A 23,687-nucleotide genomic window follows, 5' to 3' on the forward strand; every position below is an offset into this window, starting at 1 on the left:
AAGCAATGGTACAAGGGAGCCAGACTAGACTCCAATTTTCCTATATCTCTATATTGTATTACATTTTCCTTGCACAATTAACTATTAAATGTGAAGACAGAATTTGTTAAATTAGGCTAAAAAACACCAGTCTTACATGGAAGTACCAAATAGTTATAAAGTTAGCATTTTTAGTATACTCTAACAATAATTTTAGCTGGACACAGTAGCTGAGGTCCAAATTGCACTTTGATAATCTGCCCATATCAGGATCACTATTACTTGGGACACCATGTATCAATGGACAGGAAAAGAGTCATGTTTATATTTAAATTTCATTTATTAAATGTGTTCAGAAAAAATGACAGAAGAGTTTAAGTCTTATAAGTTCACATCAAAAGTAAAAGCACAAATTCCTAGAAAAACTGCAAAAGCTAGGATACAAATTTAGCATTTTAGTAGTCAAATAGCAAAAATCATTCTTAGTAACTGAACTTTGAGGCACAGAATATTTCAAAAAAGGTACTCATTAATTGCTTTGCTAGATTGATGAAATGGAGCCTTAAGACTCAAAGGTAGGTTCTAGAGCTCAAGAAACAAATTAAAACAAAGAAACAAATTCTCTAATGTTGAAAAGACATACAATTCTGTACATATGGCTGTTTTTCTAAAATCCCTCATTCAAAATCATATTCTTTCTTGCTCACTTTCCTGTTCTTTTATGCAAACAAAGCTAAACATTTTTTTTCTTCCATGTAAACATTTAGTTTTGGCAGATCACTTATATTAAAACTTACATAAGGAAAAAATACTTTCACAACAAGAGTAAGAAGTTCAATACTGAAAGAATGCTCTCAATATAATTCACTACAATCTCCCTGTTAACAGCAGACCTTTAAGAGAAACAGACGTTTCGGTCTTCAGATGTTGAATGTTATTCTTTTACGTCTCAGCTTAGAGAATCTCTGATTGAGTGAAAGTTTAGTCTGTGAAGGAAAGAAAAGCTGTAACTTTAGGGGGTTAACAATCTTACAAAATACTCATGAAATTTGGTTACTAAAAATAGACAGGGGATAGTTGGAGAAGATTCTGTGTGAGAAGTGGGAGCCTCAGAGTTTGAAGAAACTGCTCTGTGACTTTAGAAGCACGAATTGGTTGCCTGATCTCTGGTATGCCATTGAGGCCACCTCTTGGTTCTTATAGGGTAAATAGTGGCATCGAAGGGCATAGTGGAAGAGCAGGGAAGAAAGAGTAAATAGGTAAGTTTCCACAGTGGAATGAGGGTCAGACTTACTTCTATGCATTGTAGATCAAATGTTTTGACTGTGCCTAGGGAGTTGGTGATCTGCCTTGTGAAGACAACCCTAGGGCCAAGTGACTTCCAATTGATGTTATTAGTCTACAGCCAACTGGTACCTCAAAGATCATCCAAAACTTAATTTCCAGTTTCATCCTTATATAGACTGCCACTGAGCCTAAGTTTCTTTCTCCACCTTCCAGAAATACCCTTTCCAACGTCACCCCAAAACCTACATCAGAAACCAGATTAGTACTACTTTGAGGCACAAGTAGTCTATATTTATTACTATATATCGTGTATTTTCCACTTATGGGTCATATACTTTTATGCAGAACACAATTAATCAAAACATGGATGGAATAGTGTACTCTGATTAATTTACCCTGTTGCTAACTGAAGGTTGACAGAAAATTCTTCTGGTTACAACTCCTGCTGTGAAAATCTTTAAAAATACATTAGTATACTTTCTTGCTTTAGTACACGGCCTGGTAGACATAGCTCTCTCCTTGATAAGTGAGAATTATGTTGAGACTTAAGGCCACCACAGATGTAAACATATACAGTTGGCCCTCTCTATCCATGGGTTCTGCATCCGTGGATTAAACCAACAGCAAACCAAAAATGTTAAAAAAAAAAATGAATGGTTGCATCTGTACTGAACATGTACAGACTTTTTTTCTTATCATTATTCCCTAAATAATTTAGTATAACAGCCATTTACATAGCATTTACATTGTATTTGATATTATAAGTAATCTAGAGATTATTTAAAATATATGCGAGGATGTACATAGGTTATATGCAAATACTATGCCATTTATATCAGAGACTTGAGCATCCATGGGTTTTAGCATCCAGTGGGGCCCTGGAATCAATCCCCCACAGATACTGAGGGACAGCTGCAGTAGACTGGACTAAATCCATGTTCAACTTGAAGTTCATTTAAAAAATAAGTAATTGAGATTGGTTTATTTTCTTGACCTTTGTGTCTCTCACAAAGGTTTAGCACAGGGAAGAGATTTCTTACGTATTAACGGTTCCAGATAGGTTCTGCTTAACCACGTTTTTTCCGATACACAAAAGATACCTAAAATAGACATGAATTCTTTAACATCACGTGAAAAGTTTATTGTGCAATTCTATTAAATTTACCTGATTACCCAGTTCTTGATAGTTGAATTCCAACTCTACTCCTTTGGGCTCATACAGAGAACTCTTGGTTGTAGCATATTTATTTGAGAGTAAATCTTTAATCTCACGTTTTATGGATCTGTCAATTAAACATAGTATTTAATAAAAACATATTTGACAGCCACTAATTAGATGAGCAATTTTGGATCATTCAACTTAACCTCTTTAAGTCTCATTTTCACCAGTTGTAAAATGAAGATGGTATATTTTCAAGAATCCTCAAGCTTCCTTTTAGTAGTAAGATTCCAAGTTCTGAATCAGGGAGCATTTGTGCAGCATTTAGGAGGATCAAATGCATGCATTAATCTAGATTTTTTATATTGTTATTTCAAAATCCTTACATGAGTTTTTCGACTCTTTACATGCCAAAGCAGTTTTTCTATTTTTAAAGTATGATTATGCCTATAAGTATTTTGGAACAAAAGCAGCCATAGCCTCCATATAAAGAGAAAATGGATTCACGGTTGCCTTGGGCTAGGGATAGGTGAGGGAAGGGAGAGAATGGGGAGTGACTACTAATAGGTATGGAGTTTCTTTTGGAGACAGTGAAAATGTTCTAAAATTAGATTATGGTGATGGTTATACAACTGTTAATATACTAAAAGCCATTCAATTGTATACTTTAACTTGGTGAACTTTATGATATGAAAATTATATCTTAATGAAGTTGTTTTACTAAAAATGTAGTTGGAGCACATGGATATACAGGAATTAATATGAAAAGGAGCCCAGCTATCAAAAATGTTCATTCTGCCCCATTACAGAGGTATGCAACATGGCAGAATGAAAATGAAAATACAGGGCCTCCTGTATGGTTGCTAGTGGGTCTGGTTCTTGTTCATCTCATTATAACAGATCTTCATGTAAATAAATAGTACAGAAAAACTTTTTAATGGGTGGATAAATATTTCAAGGGAATATGTTTACCACATGTAGTTACACTCTATCAGAGGTAGAGTACAACAAAAGCCCAAATGCCATGTGGTTCTCTGGATGTCAGCAGTTGAGCTGTTATAGTCAGTGGTTTTAAATAAGTCAGGTATTTTTTCACTGTTTTTTTTTTTGGGCAGGGGTCTGGTTATAAATGCTCCTTCTGTGATCCAACTGTACCAAAAGTGTGTTTGTTTTGGGAAAAAGGGAGAGAGTGCTTTGAGTAATTAAATAAATGTTTCGCAATTAATTTTTTTTTTTTTTTTTTTTGAGACAGAGTCTCACTCTGTTACCCAGGCTAGAGTGAGTGCCGTGGCGTCAGCCTAGCTCACAGCAACCTCAAACTCCTGAGCTCAAGCGATCCTCCTGTCTCAGCCTCCCAAGTAGCTGGGACTACAGGCATGCACCACCATGCCCGGCTAATTTTTTCTATATATATTTTTAGCTGTCCATATAATTTCTTTCTATTTTTAGTAGAGGTGGGGTCTCGCTCTTGCTCAGGCTGGTCTCGAACTCCTGAGCTTAAACGATCCGCCCACCTCGGCCTCCCAGAGTGCTAGGATTACAGGCGTGAGCCACCGCGCCCGGCCCGCAATTAATTTTTATATGTAATTTCTCTTTCCTTTTCTTTATTTTCTCTAACGACATACATCTGAGTTGGCCTAATCTAACCATATGATAAAAGCAAAAGGGGCAAAAGAGGAAGTCAGAATGATTCAAAGAGTAAGACGGACATGACATGCTCTTGCTGGTTTGAAGATGAAGGGGCCACATGAGAGGGAATTCAGGCTGCCTCTAGAAGCAGGGTGGCCCCTGGCTGACAGCCAGCAAAGAAACGAAAACCTCATTCTCACAACCCCAAGTGTTAGGTAGATAGCAAGTGACTCCAGGTCTCCTAGGGACGAAAGTGGGTGCTGCTGTGATTCACTTCCCCCACCAAATGGGCTTTCAGAGAGGCTCATGGGAGATCTACATGCACAGTAAGGCTCAGGTCATGCAACTCCCAACTGTCCAAAGTGGTTCCATGGTGATGTCTGAACCACAAGGGAGGTCCCAATGCGGGGACTATAAAATAAGATGCAGACCATAAGCAGTCCCTTTTTTGTGCTCTTCCATTTGCTCTTCCTTTGCTGCAACGATGAGTCTGGTCGTCGTCTGTGGCATATGTATCATGCTCTGTAAACCTAAATCTTGCTCTTGCTCTATAATCCTATCTTTCTCTCCTCAATAAATCTCCTTTTCATGCTTGCCTAACTTTGCCATGTGTGGTCATTCTTTGGCCATGAGTCTGCCAAGAACCCACATTTCAGACTAAAACCTGACACAAGGAACTGAAATCTGCCAATAACTAGAATGAGCTTGGAAGCAGATTCTTCCAAAGAGCCTCTAGATAAGAGGGCAGCTTGGCCAGCACCTTGATTTTAGCTCTATAAGACCCTAGGTGGAGAGCCAGCCAAGCATGCCTGTAAATCTGAGCTGTGAGATAATAAATGGGTGCTCTTTTAAGCTGTTGTTTGTGGTAACTTGTTTAAGCAGCAATAGAAAACTATTAATACCCTAAGATTTTAGAGAATTTAACTTCTTGTACTTGCAGAGAGACAATATGGGAGAGTAGAAAGCCCACAGGTTTTATAGCCATACAAACCAAATTTGAATATAGCTTCTATTTATTAGTTGTATGATTTCAGGGAAGTTATAATAATGTACTGATAAGGAAAACCTCCATCTATTACTTGGAACATCAGCCACCTGAGACCCCCACCCCTCAGGGAAGACCCGCATCAGCATAACCCTAAACCTATTACCTGGTGCATCAACTAACCTGTTACCTGGCTGCAAATTAGTCACCTGAGACTCCACCCCTCGGACCACCGCAACTTAATAAAAGTGGGAAAAATCGGGTAGACGGGGCTCAGAATTTGGTGGCGAGACCCCTTTGATTCTCCGACTCTCCCTGTGCTGCTCAGTTTGGCCTCGGGACCACCCGCTGAAACACTTGCTATAACAGTAACTTACTGAGGTTTAGTTTATTCATCTGTAATATGACAATGTTAATACGGTGAACTAAAATAAAATCTTAAGGCTTCCCCTCAACCAGCTGACTGAATGGACCCCCTCTTGGCCAAGGGTATATCCTAAAACTGAATTATAGGCCATGAAGAGGAAGGTCAGACATGCCTCATCAGGCCCCCTCCCTTCCTCTAGATATCCGTTTGTAACTCCTTGACCAGCCTAAGTCTATGCAAGACAAACCTGCAGGTCCTCAATTTACACAACAAATACATGTCCAGTGGCTTATCTCTGATTAACAGACTTCCTTATCTTAAGACATTCCAAGCCTTTAGATAAGCTTCCTGTCTGGAACCAATTACAAGTCAAAGAGTCTTTAAACCCACCTACAACCTGTAAAAATCCTCCCCCCCCCCCACCTTGAGATGGCCTATCTTTTCAGGCCAAGCCAATGTATGCCTTGCATGTATAGATTTATGACTTCATCTGGAACCCCTGTCTCCCTGCAATGTATAAAACCAAACTGTAACCCAGCCACAGCGAGTCCACTTGCTCGAGGCTTCTTGGATGTCACTGTGGGCTGTGGTTCTCAAATTTGACTCAGAATAAACCTTTTTAAATTATTTTACAGAGTTTGGCTTCTTTTCTGTTGACAATACCTACTGCACAGGATTGCTGGGACTAAATTAAATCACAAATGTAAAAGCGCTTCCTTAGCACAGTGCCTAGCACATAACATAGGCACTCAGTAAATGCCAACTATTATTATTAATCTGCTTCTAGGTCCACAGCTTTCTCAATCCTTTCACAGATGCCTTTGGTGAGGCCCATTTCAAAGGGGGTGTAATAGCATTCTTCCCTTTCCTGGTTGTGGATCTGAAAGGATACACAGATGCTACTGATATTACTGATAAGGTTAAGGACTTGCTGCCCCAGAATATACTCAAAATATGCCTCTTTTCCAGAGGATTTTTCTCAGCTAATTATTTTGACAAACAGCAGACACAAAAGAAGCTTTGAAAACAGAGAGGAGGTTACCTTTTTGTAAGAGAAATTTACATCTTTAAAGGAAATCTCCATTTGTAAGGGTGTCTCCCTCACACACAGGAAGAGAAGGATCCGCAGCAAACTTTGCTCAAGTTGACTCTACTTCCCCCCCACCCCCTACCATCTCCTACAACTGGCCTTTCCGCACGCCTTTCTTTCTTTGTTTCAGGAATGATGGTATTTAAGCCTCAGGTGTAACACAACTCTTTGAGATCTACTCCTGTGATTTACTCTTGGAGATTTCCCTGAGTATCTCTCACATACATAGCAGGTATATAGGTGAGAAAAGAAAAAAACTTTTACCCGAGGAATGTGCGTCCTTTTAAATTATCAGGCCGGGAGGGATGTTAAAATGAGATAGCAATCATGTCCTACTCCCCACTTTGACCTATGTATTCATCTCTTGAAACTGCTTGCTATTGCCACAAGTAGCTATAAATTAACCTAGTAATGCCACATCAGATGCTATAACCCATACCCTATAGTTTAACAATGTATTTATTAATAGCTAATCACTAATCAATGTTATTTCTGTAAACCAGTGAGAATTCCTTACAAACAACTTTGGAACTAAGATCATTTGGAACACTGGAATTTATTTAGCATGTCTAGTATATATTATTATTAAAGAGCAGAAGAGTTTTAAATCTTAAGATTAAAAATGAGGAAAAATCTTCATGGCACTGAATTTTTTGGGATGAGATGACAACTCTTGCATGCTTTAAACAGAAAGGGTATAATGTCAAGACATTTATACTCACCATAGGAAAATGATGCATGGAAATTTCAAAAGTAAAAATAAAATCAAGCCAAGTTGTTTTACTTAAGAATTTTCTGGCTCTGCATTAGGATTGTTTACAGAAGTTGTTATTGATAAGGAAAACCCCCATCTATTACTTAGCACAGCAGCCACCTGAGACCCCCACCCCTCAGGGAAGACCCACATTAGCATAATACTAACCTAACACCTGGCACATTAGCATATCACTAACCTAACATTTGGCACATCAGCATAACACTAAACCTATTACCTGGTGCAGAAACTAACCTAACCTGTTGTTACCTAGTGGGCATTAGAAACCTGAGACCCCTCCCCTTGGATCACCCCAGCTTAATAAAAGTGGGAAAAATTGAGTAGGGGGGCTCAGAATTTGGTGGCGAGACCCCCTATGAGCCCGCTGGCGAATAAACCTTGATTCTCCGATTCTCCGTGTGCTGCTCGGTTTGTCCTCGGGACCACTCGCTGTAACACTTGCTGTAACATTATGTTGTTCAGAGTAAGATTCTAGAGGGCCCCTGCTGGAAGTTACAATTATTCTTTTTTGTTTCATTTTTTCCCTTAGGAATAATCAAATGCAGTTATACAGATGTCTGTCTGCAATTACCTTGCAGGTCTTCTATCATTTTGATTGCAGCCGTGCTCATTTTCTGGTGTCAGCTAAATGAGAAAAGTTGAAACGAATCATGCAAAAGTCTTTCATCCTTACTCAGTACAAGGTGTTTATTGTCTATATTTAAAATTGACTCAACATTTTCAATGACAATATTTTCTTTGCTTGATTCTCAGCCTAACACTCAATTTAAGATTTTTCACCCCTATTCACAGATACAAGAATGTCAAAGCCAGTGACCCACTTAGAGATCAAGCAGTCCAACCCTTTCAAGTAACAGACAAGAAAACTGGGATTCAGAACAATCAAATGACTTCCCCAAGGCCTTATATCTAGTAGTGACCCAGAAGAAAACTCTCTAAGATCTTGATGTAGCCTGGATCCAAACACTGCCTGTCTGGATGTAGGGAAAGGATGGTAGTTATAGATAAAATCTACAAAGGGTGTCCTCAAAATCTTTATATATAATAGGCCTGTGACTAAGTGAGGTAGAAAACTGTATGGTCCCAATAACTTAATTTTAGAAAGTCTCACTTCTACTCCCATCAGACATTTCAGGTAAAAGTTAGAATTTTTCCAATAATTCATTTAAATCCTTTATTCCTGAAATGACTTTGTAAATGACAACATAGGTTATACCTATATGTGGGCAATGAAACAGACCAAAGCATAGTCAAAGTATTATATTCAAATGTTAAATGGCCCAGATCACTTCATAACTGAATTGGTGCAGTGCATCCAGTTATATGTAGCGGGTGTTTGGGGTGGTCCAGCTATTTTTACATAAAGTCCTAGCCATATAGTTTGCAGGTGGATTTGGTATTAAGAACCCTACAAATAATATAATAGCAGCAAGAAAGTCTGCAGAGCAAGTAGATTATAAAAGCACAACACATGTAGGTATTCTTGACAGTTAATGTTTATAGATCAAATATTCTCTCATTAGAAAGTTCATGTTTAGGCCAGGCGCAGTGGCTCACGCCTGTAATCCTAGCACTCTGGGAGGCCGAGGTGGGCGGATCGTTTGAGCTCAGGAGTTCGAGACCAGCCTGAGCAAGAGCGAGACCCCACCTCTACTAAAAATAGAAAGAAATTATATGGACAGCTAAAAATATATATAGAAAAAATTAGCCGAGCATGGTGGCGCATGCCTGTAGTCCCAGCTACTCGGGAGGCTGAGACAGGAGGATCGCTTGAGCTCAGGAGTTTGAGGTTGCTGTGAGCTAGGCTGACGCCATGGCACTCACTCTAGCCTGGGCAACAGAGTGAGACTCTGTCTCAAAAAAAAAAAAAAAAAAAAAAAAAAAGAAAGTTCATGTTTAGGTTGGAAGCACATATTAATGTTTACAAGTAAACGTGCTGCTAAAGGCAGCCTTAAATTCAAGATGAATGTATGTCTAATGGCAATGTTTCCATAAGTTAAAGAGAGCCTCATGTACCCACACTCCATACTCTACTGGCGATACTAGTTAACAGTGACCTTGCCAAGAACTAAAGAAAGAGGAGGATGCCACTAGAATGGAGGGATAGTTTATATGGGAACCAGTGGCAATTATGGCAGATTATCAAGGAGTATAACTAGGTAGTAGAGAAGCCAGAGTAGTATAAATGGGAATAGGAGCCATGGAAATAGGGAAATGAGAGCAGGAACTAGAATTAGCAACTATTGGGAAAAATGAGTTTTAGTTAATGTAATTATTTCTAAAATAAACTGGTCAATAATGTCATTTCCCTACTTAAAGTCTGTCAACAGTTCTGCACTGCCGTCAATATAGACTCCACGATGTGGCTCCTGACTCTCTGCCCCTCCACACTCACCTCTCAACAGTTCTGCCCACACATTTTACACTTGAGCTCAATGATGTTTTAACTATGTTTTAAAGTGGAAAAATCCCTAGTTCTAATAAAATCTTACTTGGTATCCCAATATGCATAATCTTTAAAAGCAAAGCTGCCTTCATTGGTCCCTGAGGCATCTCTTCTCTACCCCCAGGACTCTGCAGTACACAGTTTGAAAACCACCACGGTCAGACAAACTAAGCTAACTGCAGCTTACCAAATATGCCAGGCTCTCTCTCATTTCTGCACCTTTATACGTGTTGTTTCCTCTAACGGGAATGTCTTTTCAACCTTTTCTGCTTTGCTTACTCCTACTTAGCCTTTAAGACTCAACTCAAATTCTATAACCATTAGTAAGCCTTCCCTGACCTCCCTAACTGGTTTGGGACCCCTTTTCCTATACTGCCACAGTAGCTTGGACATACCTCTATCTCAGCATTTATACCGTGTTTTTATTATTTATTCTTTACTGGGAGCAAATATTCTTTCTCAAGTATATAGCACATATCCAGTATATAATAGGTGCTCATTAAATGTTGAATGAATAAATGAAATGCTACAAAGAAGTAGAGGAAGAAGGGAACTAAGAAAAGGCCATTGAATTTGGTAAGAAGGAAGTAATAAAAAACTTTTGATAGTAAAATTTAGTAGAATGTTAGGACTGAAATCAGAGTCAAGAAATAAATGGGCAAACAGAAATGCCTATGAGGTTTTAACTGTATCTGGAAGTCTATTATAGATTTTGTTCCCATTTAAAGAATATTCATATTTGCCCCCATATTCCCATGGGAGTCTCTCACTTCACATTGAAAATCACTTGAATAATGACTGAACATATGTGTGTGTGTGTGTGTGTGTGTGTGTATATAATACAAATCATATAAAACTAATTAAAATGTAAGAACTTTTTCAAAAGCATGCATTTTTAAAAGTAATCACACCAATATGACCATAATAAACATTTGGTGATTATAATAAATAATTTAATATAATCATAATCATAGTAATGATAAAATAATAAGAACTTCAATTTATATAGTACTTACTGTAATCCAATCTTTATCCTAAAATGTTTACATGTATTTCAATTAATCATCACAACAACCTATGAGGTACATATTCTTCCCATTTTATAGTTGAGAAATCAGGTTCAAAGAGACTTGCCCAAGGTTCTTCAGCTACTATGTTTCATCAAATCTAAGAAACCATGATTGTAACATGCACTATTATCTTAAGAACCACTGAAAAGATTTAAAAGTTGTCAATTTAACTATGGTTAAATGTGAGATGCTTCCTAATCTCAGAGATGTTAAAACCTGAAAAAAAAAAGTTGTGTCTGAGAATTCATGAAATATGGCATTAAGTGGTAGAAATATGATTCCGTCCAAGTGTCCCTGGTCATTACCCACTGCACCACAATGCTGAGAACTCTTTTGACATCTCATAGATGGCTTTCATTCTAATCCCTTCATTTTACAGGTGAAGAAAACTAAGATTGAGAGCAGGGGAAGTGACTCACTCAACGTCATACACACAGGTAGTAAGTGGAATAGCTAGAAAGGAAAACTAAATCTCTGAGACCCAGGCTAGTCCTCTTTACACTATGTCACATTGCCATTTAAGCTAGGTAAAAAGGTACTGGAAAAAAATATACAACTGTCAGTGCAGGAATAAGTACAAGGTATTTCATGTATGAACTAAATCTACTCAATAAAATATTTCATCTAAATGCTTTCGTCAAACACCTGTGTTCTGTATTAAAGATGGAAGTTTCCAGCAAAATAGACTTAACTGGCTTAATCAGTATACTATTCACATCATTTCTTGCAATTGGCTGTTCACAGATCTTCAAAAAATAAATTACAAATAAAATAGGCAATGTCCTAGGGACACAATGGTTGTAAAACACATTGTTTAAAATAACACATGCAGCCAGGTGTGGTGGCACACTTCTATAATCCTAGCACTTTGGGAGGCTGAGACAGGATTGCTTGAGGCCAGGAGTTTGAGACCAGCCTGAGCAAGAGTGAGACCCCGTATCTACAAAAAATAGAAAAATTAGCCGGGTCTCGTGGTGAGCACTTGCAGTCCCAGCTACTTGGGAGACTGAGGCAGAAGAATCACTTAAGCCCAGTAGTTTGAGGTTGTAGTGAGCTATGATGACACCACGGCACTCTAGCACTGGCAACAGAGTGAGATCTTATCTCAAAATAAATACCTAAATAAATAAAATAAAAATTTAAAGAAAATAATACGTGCTACTAATAAGTATTATTTGTATAATCTTTGCTTACTTTTGTCTAATGCCCACTTAGAAACTAAATAATATAAAGTAGGATGGGGGAAATGGAAAGGAAGAAGGAAACTTTGCAAGCAATTATTCTATAAGGCTAGAAACACTTGACTCATGTAGAAATATATGACATGGTATGTGGCTTCTTCATACATTGATGTCAATAAACAGGTTTTAAAATTTATTAAAGTAATCATCAGTAGAAATAGATGTCAAAACTAACTACTAGAAGAAACAAAGGTTGCAAAGGGAAAGCCCATTCAAATGAAAATGATACATAAAACCACACAGATGCTGAGTTATAAAGCTGAAAGTGCTGACACTTACCTTTCGGTTCATATTCATTTGATTATCTCTTTGCTCTATCTGTTTCTTGTAGTTTTCACTCCTTCTATTCTTCATAAAAGCCCTGATATTAATCAAAAGGGTGACAATTTAAAAAAATAATCTTTTACTTTGAAAACAATTATTATTTAGAATATATGTCTTCTAGCAATATTCTTTTATTATACATATTTAAACATCTGACTTAAGACACTAGATGCAATTAAAATCCAGAATGGTGTTTTGATAAGCAATTTTCATCTTAAGTGTGAATTATTACCTAATGCATGCGTAACAACACATCAGAAGTTAGCCAGGCATATGGTTGAATATTTTTGTTTAAAAATTTAGTTTTCTAGAAGTGACGTAAGCAAGATAGCTGTTATGGACTGAATGTTTGTGCCCTCCCAAAATTCACATATTAAAAAAAAAATAACATATTGAAACCCTAATCCCAAAAGTGATGACATTTGAAGATGGAGCATTTGGGAGGTAATTACATTTAGATGAGGTCATAAGGGTGAGGTGAGGTGTCCTTATAAGAAGAGTAAGAGATTGGGGCTCACTTGCTTTCTGCCGTGTGAGGACACAGCAAGAAGATGGCCACCTGAAAGTGAGAAAGAGAGCCCTCTCATCAAGAACCCGACTGTGCTCACATCCTGATCTCAGATTTATAGCCTCCATAACTGTGAGAAATTCCTGTTGTTTAAGCACCCCAATCTATGGTATTTTGTTATGGCAGCCCAAGCAGACTAAGACAATAAAGGACAGGGAGCTATGGGCCCTCCTCCCCCCAGTAGAGACAGCAAGTTAACAATAATATGTGAACCAACATACCTTTGTGAGAACTCTAGAGACCAGTTGAGAAACTACAGTACTCAGGCCATTGTAAAATCAAGGAGGGATTCCAAGCAAAAGGGGTAGGAAAATTTGTGGCAATTTGGTACACCCATCTGTGCCCCTCCCCCTATGCAGCATAAGAAACCTCCATAGCAGGGCTCTTCCCTCTGAATGGAAACAAAAGAGTGAACCATTCATCCAACAGTCTGTCTTGTCTGGGGGCTGCCCAAGGGACTGGTTTCTGTCTCACCTGACTCAAGGCATACACAGAACTGGTACTAGAGTAGGGAAGTCACCAAAAAGAGAGGTAAGTAGCATGGTAGAGCTGTAGTTCTGCAGCCAAATGCCAGGGGGAGTGAGAGATCAGAAATGGTTTGAGAGGTCTTAGAACTTTCAGTTAAGCTGATTGGTGAAGGTCTTTCCCCACACAAAGCCAGTACACAAAGATTGGCAAAGGCATTTGTTTTTACAACTGCCCAAATTCCAGTGAAAATCTACAAAGCATACAAGAAAATGGTAAATTTGACCAAATCAAAGGAACAAAATAAAATTCCAGAAACTGGCCCTAAAGAAATGCAAGTCTATGAACTGTCGGACAAAGAATTTAAAATAACTGTCATAAAGAAGCTCAATGAGCTAAAAGAGAACACAGACAACTACAAAAAACTAAGAAAATGGTGTATGAACAAAATAAGAGTATCAATGAAGAGGTAGAAGGTATAAAAAAAGAACCAAACAGAAATTCGGAAGCTAAAAAGCACAGTAACTGAACTGAAATATTCATTTGTCAGGTTTAACAGCAGACCTGCTCAGATAGAAAAAATAATCAGCAAACTTGACATGAATCATTTGAAATCACTGAGTCAGAGACGCAAAAAGAAAAAATAATGAAGAAAAATGAAGAGAGCCTAAGAAACTGATGGGGCACTATCAAGTGAACCAATATATGCATTATAGGAATCCAAAAAGGAGAGGATGGGGGTGGGGGAGAGCTTCTTTGAAAACTTCCTACATTTGAGGAAATAAATGAGCATACAGATTCAAGAAGCTCAAAAAACTCCAACTAGAATAAACCTAAAAGAACCACAACAAGACTTATAATCAAACTGTATAAAACCAATGACAAAGAGAGAATCTCGAAAGCATCAAGAGAAAAGGGATTCATCACATACAAAGGGGGTTCCATAATATTATCAATGGATTTCTCAGCAGAAACTTTGCAGGCCAAAAAAGAATAGGGTAATATATTCAAAGTACTAAAATAAAAAAACCTAGAAGTTCATTACAACTAGACCTGCACTACAAGAAATGCTAAAGAGAGCTCAAGTTGAAATGAAAGGATAGTAGACAGCAACATGAAGCTGCACAAAAATATAATGTCCTCTGGTAAAGGTAAATATATGGACAAACATAGTAATCTGTACTATTGTTATTTTGATGCATTGAATTTATATGACAAAAACATAAAAATAGCTATAAATGTATATAAATGAATGTATAATACACAAAGATGTAATTTGTGGCATCAATAACATAAAGTGGGAATGAGTGGAGCTGTAATTAGGAGTAGAGTTTCTGAATATAATTGAATTTAAGTTGTTATTAGTTTAAAATAGAATGCTATAACTTTAAGATGTGATTACAATGATAACCACTAAGAAAATCTCTATAGAATACAGAGAAAAAGAAATGAGAAAGGAATCAAAGCATATCACTACAAAAATATCAATGAAAGACAAAAGGAGGCCTTAAGAGAAGCAAGGACAAAAAAGCTACAAGACTTACAGAAAACAATTAACAAAATGGCAATAGTAAGTCCTTCCCTATCAGTAATTACTTTAAATGTAAATACATGAAACTCCCCAATCTAAAGATACAGATTGGCTGAATGGATTAAAAAACAGGATCCAATTACATGCTGTCCAAAAGAGATTCACTTTAGATCTAAGGACATACATAGGCTGAAAGTGAAATGACAGAAATGCAAATGGTAACCGAAAGAGAGCAGGAGTGGCTATACTAATATTAGACAAACTAGACTTTAAATCAAAACTTACAAGAGACAAAGAAGGATATTATATAATGATAAAAGGGTTAATTCACCAAGATTAACAATTATAAATAATTATGCAACAAACCTCAGAGTTCCATGAAGCAAAGTTTGACAGAATTGAAAGGAGAAATAGACAGACAGCAAGAAAATAATGCTAGGAGACTTGAATGTCTCACTTTCAATAATGGACAGAACAAGGAGACAGAAGATCAACAAGGAACTAGAGAACTTCAACAACACTACAGACCAGTTGTGCCTAACAGACATAAAGAGCATTTCACCCAACAATAGCAGAATATATATCGTTCTCAGGTGTACATGGAACATTCTCCAAGATAGACCATATGGTAGACTACAAAACAAGTCTTAACAAATTCAAGACTGAAATCATACAAAATATCATTTCTGATATCAATAGCACAAGGAAAATGAGAAAATCTGCTTATTTTTCTAATACATATTAGAATAGAAGGTTATGGAGTAGAATTAATCTGCAAAAGATCAACGGTAAAAATGTATTAATTTTCAGTACTTTGTGTTCTTTAGTGATAATTCTACATTTGGTAAACTTAACCATTCAAGCCGTATTTATTTGTGCTGAGGATATAAAAAAATTATAATAGAAGATAAAGGAAAAAACTAAACAGACTTGTTTGTTATATTTTAAAATTGCAAAATGGTAAGAATATGTCATTGGATAATAATGTAAATAGAATTTTCAATGCCTTAATGTATTATACCCCTTGATAAAAGTTGATATGTAAATGAAGCAAAATGTTGAAAATGCTAATGAATGCAGATATATGAATTGCTTGTCACATGTTAAACATATTTTAGTTTTTTATAGCAAATAATGTGTATACTGCTAATATAAGTAGAGTGAGACCTTTTGCATTGAAATGGTGCCTGCATCAGACATTATCTAGATATGCAATAACCCATATGCACATCTTGGAAGTAATTTTTTTTTAGCTGAAATCAGCAATTTTGTGCAGCAGTTAATATGAGCTAAAATATCTGATTAGACGCTTATAGCTAATGAAAACTGAGGGCAATCACTGGGAAATTCAAACTAAAAATAAATTTATTTTTATTTGGAGACAGAGTCTCGCTCTTTTGCCCTGGCTAGAGTGCCATGGCGTCAGCCTAGCTCACAGCAACCTCAAACTTGTGGGCTTAAGCAATCTTTCTGCCTCAGCCTCCCAAGTAGCTGGGACTACAGGCATGTGCCACCATGCCCGGCTAATTTTTCTATATATATTTTTAGTTGTCCATATAATTTCTTTCTATTTTTAGTGGAGACAGAGTCTCACTCTTGCTCAGGCTGGTCTCGATCTCCTGACCTTGAGCAATCCACCCGCCTCGGCCTCCCAGAGTGCTAGGATTACAGGCGTGAGCCATCGCGCCCGGCCTAAAAATAAATTTTTATTCAGTAACCTAATACATTGCAATAAAAATGTCTTGTGTTTTTAAACTCGATCTACAGTACTATTTAACTTTCTCTGGTTCTTTTGCTAGGGTAGACAGACCTACCCTAACAGTTTTATAAGGCAACAGTGAATATATACAATGCTTTCGAAATATATTCAGAAGGTTACTATTGCAACATGCATAGAACAGGCATTCTCGCCTATAGTCTGATTTGAGGAAAGCAAAAAAGTCCAGCTGCCCAAAGACATATCTATCATTTGTTTGCTAAGGACTCTCTGAGGACTCTTCAGGAAGGAGACAAAAGAGGAAAACATAGAAATTCATTATTGTAGATTATATATTATCAATTTATTAATAGTAGTTTGTTCTTAGATTAGCTTGCCCACCAGGTTGGAAGGTCCAAAGGGGATTAGACAATGAGTCAATATATTCTGATTGTGGGGGAAGCTCAGTAGAAAAGGCTGAGTACATGGGACTCTGCCAGGGAAAGCAGACTTTGATGGAACAACTCAATGGGACACTTTGGGAAACTGAATGATAACCAGAGGACATCAGAAAGTTGAGAGAACATTGATACCGTGTATATATTACCTCCATTCTATTAATATCTTTGTCCCAAAACATACCTGTTACAACAAATACATATTTAGCCATTAAAATATAGATATGTAAAGCATGCCTTTTCATTTCCATATCATTCAATACATTGTACTAATGATTAAGGACTTGCTGTATTTTTACCTGTAACGTTCAGAATCAGTTATGGGTGATGTTTGGATTCTTCCTACTGGTGGGTATTTTCGATATCTCTCTGCTTGGCCATAAGATCTTCTTGATTGACCATGAGATCTCCTTGAGTGACCATAAGCTCTCTTTGAGTGGTGATGAGATCTCTTTAATTGGCCACGAGATCTCTTTGATTGACCATAAGATCTCTCTGATTGGACATGGGATCTCTCTGATTGACCATGAGATCTCTCTAATTGACCACGAGATCTCTCTGATTGACCATGAGATCTCTCTAATTGACCACGAGATCTCTTTGATTGACCATGAGATCTCTTTGATTGATAATGAGCTCTCTGTAAGTGGCCTTGGGATCCCTCTGAATGGTGTCGATTTTCTTCTGGTTGGCCCTGAGATCCTTCCTGATCATCTTGATTTCCTTCTGATTGATGCTGGTGGCCCTCTGATTGGCCTTGATTCTTCTCTGCTTGGGCCTCATCATTGTCATTGCACTTCTCCTGCAGAGAACCCTAATTAAGCAAAACAAATGAAACATATACCCCATGATTTGATTAAGTCATAATGATATATTCTCAAGACAACTTCTATAACCATTTCTTTTAGAATTCCACTGTGCCTACTTTTATATATTAACCAGTTTTCAGAATTAACTTGCAGAATAGCTCTAATGTCATCGACACAAAGAATATTATGTATATAACATTTAATAAAATAAAAATATGGAAAATTAGTTGTTTTATGAGTTTGAATATATTCCAAGGTCATATTCTACCTACCATTTTCTGGACCTATTGTTTTACTAAAGAAAAGAGAGATTCTGTGACCATAGTTGAAGAGAGACAGAATATTTAATAATATTTTGTAATACAAATCCTTAGTATCAAAGGAAAATGTTCAAAACCATACTGTTTGCTTGATGATCATTGAAGGAAACTATCCATCTTCTTCAATATAAATTAATACTTAATTCTAGAGAGAAAGACAAAGCAAGTGAAGGGGAAGGAAGCTATAAAGGGAGTATAAGGTTGGCTTAATACTATTAAAGTAAATTAGACTGGGAACAATGCTGCCTTTCTAAGTTTTAAATTTTTAAGCCAAAAGAGCAGTGAAGTGAATAAGCTAAATGCAAATAGTGAAACTCTGACAAATCTCTATGATGCTACATAAATGTAAGTGGAAAAAGCCATATGGACCATGCTGAGAAATCAAGCTTTCTTTTTAGTAAATATTGCCTGACAAGGAAAACATGCCCCACATTTGGCATTATGACTTTCTTGTTTAACAATACCAGAAGCTGGAAGCAACTGTTAAACAGTAGGGAAAACACCAGCATAAATAATATTATGCATAGAAAACTTTAATAAGAAAAATATGAAAAATTAGTTACTTTGCTAAATGCATAAAGCCATAGCCACTCTACAGCTTTTATACTAAAAAACTTAAGTAAGTAGATTGGGTGGAATGCATATGTACCTCTTCTCCTTTCTAAGTGACTAGTGTTGGGAACACAGCGAGTCAAGAGGAAAGATAGGATTGAGACCCATCTCCTAAGGACCCATATGTACCCAAGTACCTTTCTAAAGGAGCTTGCAGTCCTTTTATAAATGTTTATATAAGAAATATTTTCATCAACTTGGATACTATAGATTTCCTATCTTTAGAAAATGAAATGCACATTAGTTTCCTATTACATGATAAACTAGTAGACACCTTCCATCAAAAAGAATTGTGTTGAATAAACACAATTATGTTCTACTAATACTAAGATTAAATCCTGTGAAGTACAAAACTGGCGTATTAGAATTGCAAAGCATTACTGGAAACTGTAATTATTCAATTTATTGGTAAAATAATCATGCTTAAATTTTAATGTATTTCTTTACCACAGGGTATTTTTTTTTCTGGTGAGTTCTGCTATAATGATAGTCTTGAAAGTTTCAAAAGTATGAGCAATAGAAGGATGCTTTCAGTTTGAAAATACTATTTTACAATATTCTCAGTTCATTTATGCATCTTGGACTGTAGCAAAAGAAAGCTCATGTTCTTCTTTCCAAACTTTATCAAAAACCTTGTCATCCTACAAGGCACAGACCAAATGCCATCACCTCCATCAAACTTTTTCAAGTCCCTCCAATCAGAATGAATAACTACATCCCCACAATATATAAACTATTAGAACACATACTGCATACTGCTTGGCATTACATTTCTCTCTTATCTTTCTCTCCCACCACCACATACAATATTTGAAGCAGGCTGTTCTGGTACCACAGTTCCTGTATAGAGCAGGCATTGAATCAATCAATATTTATTAAATTTAGATGAATCCTTCAAATATTTGAATGCAACATGTTCCTATCCAAAACAAACAAATAAATATTTGCATTTACGTAATTTGGCAAAAATGGTTTCAGCTCCCGGAACTGCCATTTTTGCTAAATGACCACATAACATCTTAAGAGGAATCGGTTTATAAAGCCAAGCTAAAACATTAGTGCCAATGTTAGCTCATAAATCTGGATATGAGCACCTCTCAAATTCCTGTCAGTGACTGGCTCACCTATACAAATTTAGAGGTGATGGATTTGTATAAGTATGGTCTGTCCCACTTGTTGGTCCCAAAGTATATTTCATATCCTATAGCATCTGACTTCTGGCTTTTACAATTCATTCACAAGGCTACTTAAACTGTTTTTATACTTTAAGTTAAGATCAAAGATTCTGTATGAGGACAAAAATGAGAATGATTATATAGGACACATCACAATAACCAATAATCTATTTTGGCATTTTATAAATTCAAGATTTTTAGCAATGATTGAAAATAGCAAAAATCAACTGTTTATTAAAATAGTTATGGGGTAAAAACAACCAATAAATATTGAATTTATATTATGTTCAAGGCATCACTAAGAAACAATTCTTGCACAGAATTTAAAATAATCCTTAATATTAAGAAAAATATTAAATTTAGGACCTTTTGTATTGGCTAATTCTTGGTATTTATTTACCTGCTTAATTAAAGGCTGGCCGTTTAAACAGCTTTGTTCAGACTTGAATCCCGAAGGTTCTTCGTGTGGTTTCTTATCACAATTTCTTTCCTCCAAGTTGTTTCTGTATCTTGAGTATTCTTTAAAAAATAATTATTTTCTGTAGTTTCAGTCAGTAAATTCAACATATCTTTCAAGAGTATTATCTATGATCTCATTTTTTTTATTTTATTTTATTTATTTATTTATTTATTTTTTTGAGACAGCGTCTCACTCTGTTGCCCAGGCTAGAGTGCCATGGCATCAGCCTCGCTCACAGCAACCTCAAACTCCTGGGCTCAAGTGATCCTCCTGCCTCAGCCTCCCAAGTAGCTGGGACTACAGGCATGCGCCACCATGCCCGGCTAATTTTTTCTGTATATATTTTTAGTTGTCCATATAATTTCTTTCTATTTTTAGTAGAGACGGGGTCTTGCTCTTGCTCAGGCTGGTCTTGAACTCCTGACCTCGAGCGATCCACCCGCCTCGGCCTCCCAGAGTGCTAGGATTACATGCGTGAGCCACCTCGCCCGGCCTTATGATCTAATTTTTAAAAGCTATGCACTGGGTTTTGTAAAACCTTTGATATTTAATTACTCTGATATCAACTGGGAGTCTTACCGAATTCTAGAACAGTTTTTGCCATACTATTTTTATTTGTGTATCTTAGTAGGGTGGTCTTTTCTGTACACAATACTTCAAATTTGGTTTCATATACCACCAAAGTTGGGACATATTATCTGAAATTAATTGAAAGAATACTCCAATAGAAAAAGGAGAGATGGGCTGGGCGCAGTGGCTCACGCCTGTAATCTTAGCACTCTGGGAGGCCAAGATGGGAGGGTCATTTGAGCTCTGGAGCTCGAGACCAGCCTGAGCAAGAGTGAGACCTCCATCTCTACTAAAAAAATAGAAAGAAATTATCTGGACAACTAAAAATATATGGAAAAAATTAGCTGGGCATGGTGGCTTGAGCCTGTAGTCCCAGCTACTTGGGAGGCTGAGGCAGTAGGATCGCTTGAGCCCAGGAGTTTGAGGTTGCTGTGAGCTATGATGATGCCAGGGCAACTCTAGCCAGGGCAACAGAGTGAGACTCTGTCTCCAAAAAAAAAAAAAAAAAGAAAGAAAAGAAAAAGGAGAGATGGAGAAAAACTGTCTGTTGTGTATTAATCATTTGGATATTTGCCTCAATTATCTTCTTTGCTTTGGATACTAAAGACAGCTTAAGAAACTATCAAATAGAGCTGGAACCCATTCTACTAAGTGAAGTATCCCAAGAATGGAAAAAGGAGCACCACATGTACTCACCAACAAATTGGTTTCTTTTTTTTTTTTTTTTTTTTTTTGTTGAGACAGAGTCTCACTTTGTTGCCCAGGCTAGAGTGAGTGCCGTGGCGTCAGCTTAGCTCACAGCAACCTCAGACTCCTAGGCTTAAGCGATCCTACTGCCTCAGCCTCCCGAGTAGCTGGGACTACAGGCATGCGCCACTATGCCCGGCTAATTTTTTCTATATAGATTTTTAGTTGGCCATATAATGTCTTTCTATTTTTAGTAGAGACGGGGTCTCGCTTTTGCTCAGGCTGGTCTTGAACTCCTGACCTTGAGCGATCCACCCGCCTCGGCCTCCCAGAGTGCTAGGATTACAGGCGTGAGCCACCGCGCCCGGCCAACAAATTGGTTTCACTGACCATCACCGAAGAGCACATTTAGGAATAACATTAATTGGGTGTCGGGCAGATGTGGGGGAGGGGATGGGTGTATACATACATAATGAGTGCGATGCACACTGTCTGGGGGATAGACATGCTTGAAGCTCTGACTCGGTAGGGGGGCGTGGGGGCAAGGACAATATACGTAACCTACACTTATGTACCCCCATAATATGCTGAAATAATAAAAAAATGTTTGGGTAAGAACATGAGAATGGGCCATCTCACCATTCTTAGCTGCTTTGCCTCTATAATAACCAACATCCCTTTCCTTTCTCAACAGGTTGAGCCATGGAAGATTCAAACAAGGACTTTAATGAAGCTGGGTATGCAAATGGTAGAGTATGCCCAATGTCAAGATGGTTCCTACATGTTCACTAAACCATGAAGACCCTTAATTGTTGACAAGACTTCCCTACTGTGGCAATCTGCAGCACATTCATATTAAAATATGCACACCGCACTGACCAACAAAGTTAAGGATACAGAGAACTTTCTTTATGTTCTGCCCCACTCTCTTTGGCCTACGACATTCTTTTTTTTTTTTTTTCCAAAATGTGGATGCCATGGTGGTCAGATTATCGACCATGCTCTTAACCCTACTGGATTGCCTTCTAAAAGTGGAACTGGACTAACCAGCCGAGGCTTGTAAATAAGTACAAAGCATTTCTCAGCCTATATGATTACTTTTCTCATCCTGCCCTCATATAAATAAAAAAATACTCATATAAATTAAAAAAATTTTTTTCGGCCGGGCGCGGTGGCTCACGCCTGTAATCCTAGCACTCTGGGAGGCCGAGGCGGGTGGATCGCTCAAGGTCAGGAGTTCGAGACCAGCCTGAGCGAGACCCCGTCTCTACTAAAAATAGAAAGACATTATATGGACAACTAAAAATCTATATAAAAAAATTAGCCGGGCATAGTGGCGCATGCCTGTAGTCCCAGCTACTTGGGAGGCTGAGGCAGTAGGATCGCTTAAGACTTGGGAGTCTGAGGTTGCTGTGAGCTAAGCTGACGCCACGGCACTCACTCTAGCCTGGGCAACAAAGTGAGACTCTGTCTCAACAACAACAACCAAAAAAAAAAAAAAAAAAAAAAATTTTTTTCATTTGACATGGCATAAATTCTTACCAACCCTGTATAAGTCCATATCCAGGAAAAATAAAACAAGCAACATAATGCAATTTTAGAACAACATTGCAAGTTCTTGAATTTGCTTACCTAGTTATTCACAAATAATTCAGAATCTTTTTACCACCCATGATTTTTTTTTTTTTTTGAGACAGAGTCTCACTCTGTTGCCCAGGCTAGAGTGAGTGCCGTGGCGTCAGCCTAGCTCACAGCAACCTCAAACTCCTGGGCTTAAGCGATCCTCCTGCCTCAGCCTCCCGAGTAGCTGGGACTACAGGCATGTGCCACCATGCCTGGCTAATTTTTTTTGTATATATATATTTTAGTTGTCCATATAATTTCTTTCTATTTTCAGTAGAGACGGGGTCTCACTCTTGCTCAGGCTGGTCTCGAACTCCTGACCTCGAGCGATCCACCCGCCTCGGCCTCCCAGAGTGCTAGG

The 23,687-nt window shown here is 37.5% G+C and overlaps 1 protein-coding gene across 1 annotated transcript in view; it reads right to left on the minus strand.

Moving 5' to 3' along the window:
* The window catches only part of LUZP4 (leucine zipper protein 4), a 40,730-nt gene that overhangs the window by 9,972 nt on the left and 7,071 nt on the right, over positions 1–23,687 (minus strand). Inside the window, 6 exon segments of the mRNA XM_069464212.1 lie at positions 2,432–2,549; positions 7,843–7,895; positions 12,308–12,389; positions 17,417–17,523; positions 17,525–17,872; positions 20,387–20,505. Coding sequence (XP_069320313.1) covers positions 2,432–2,549; positions 7,843–7,895; positions 12,308–12,389; positions 17,417–17,523; positions 17,525–17,872; positions 20,387–20,505 — 827 coding nt within the window.

Source organism: Eulemur rufifrons, chromosome 30 (genome assembly GCF_041146395.1).
Source record: "Eulemur rufifrons isolate Redbay chromosome 30, OSU_ERuf_1, whole genome shotgun sequence".
Lineage (NCBI taxonomy): Eukaryota > Metazoa > Chordata > Mammalia > Primates > Lemuridae > Eulemur > Eulemur rufifrons.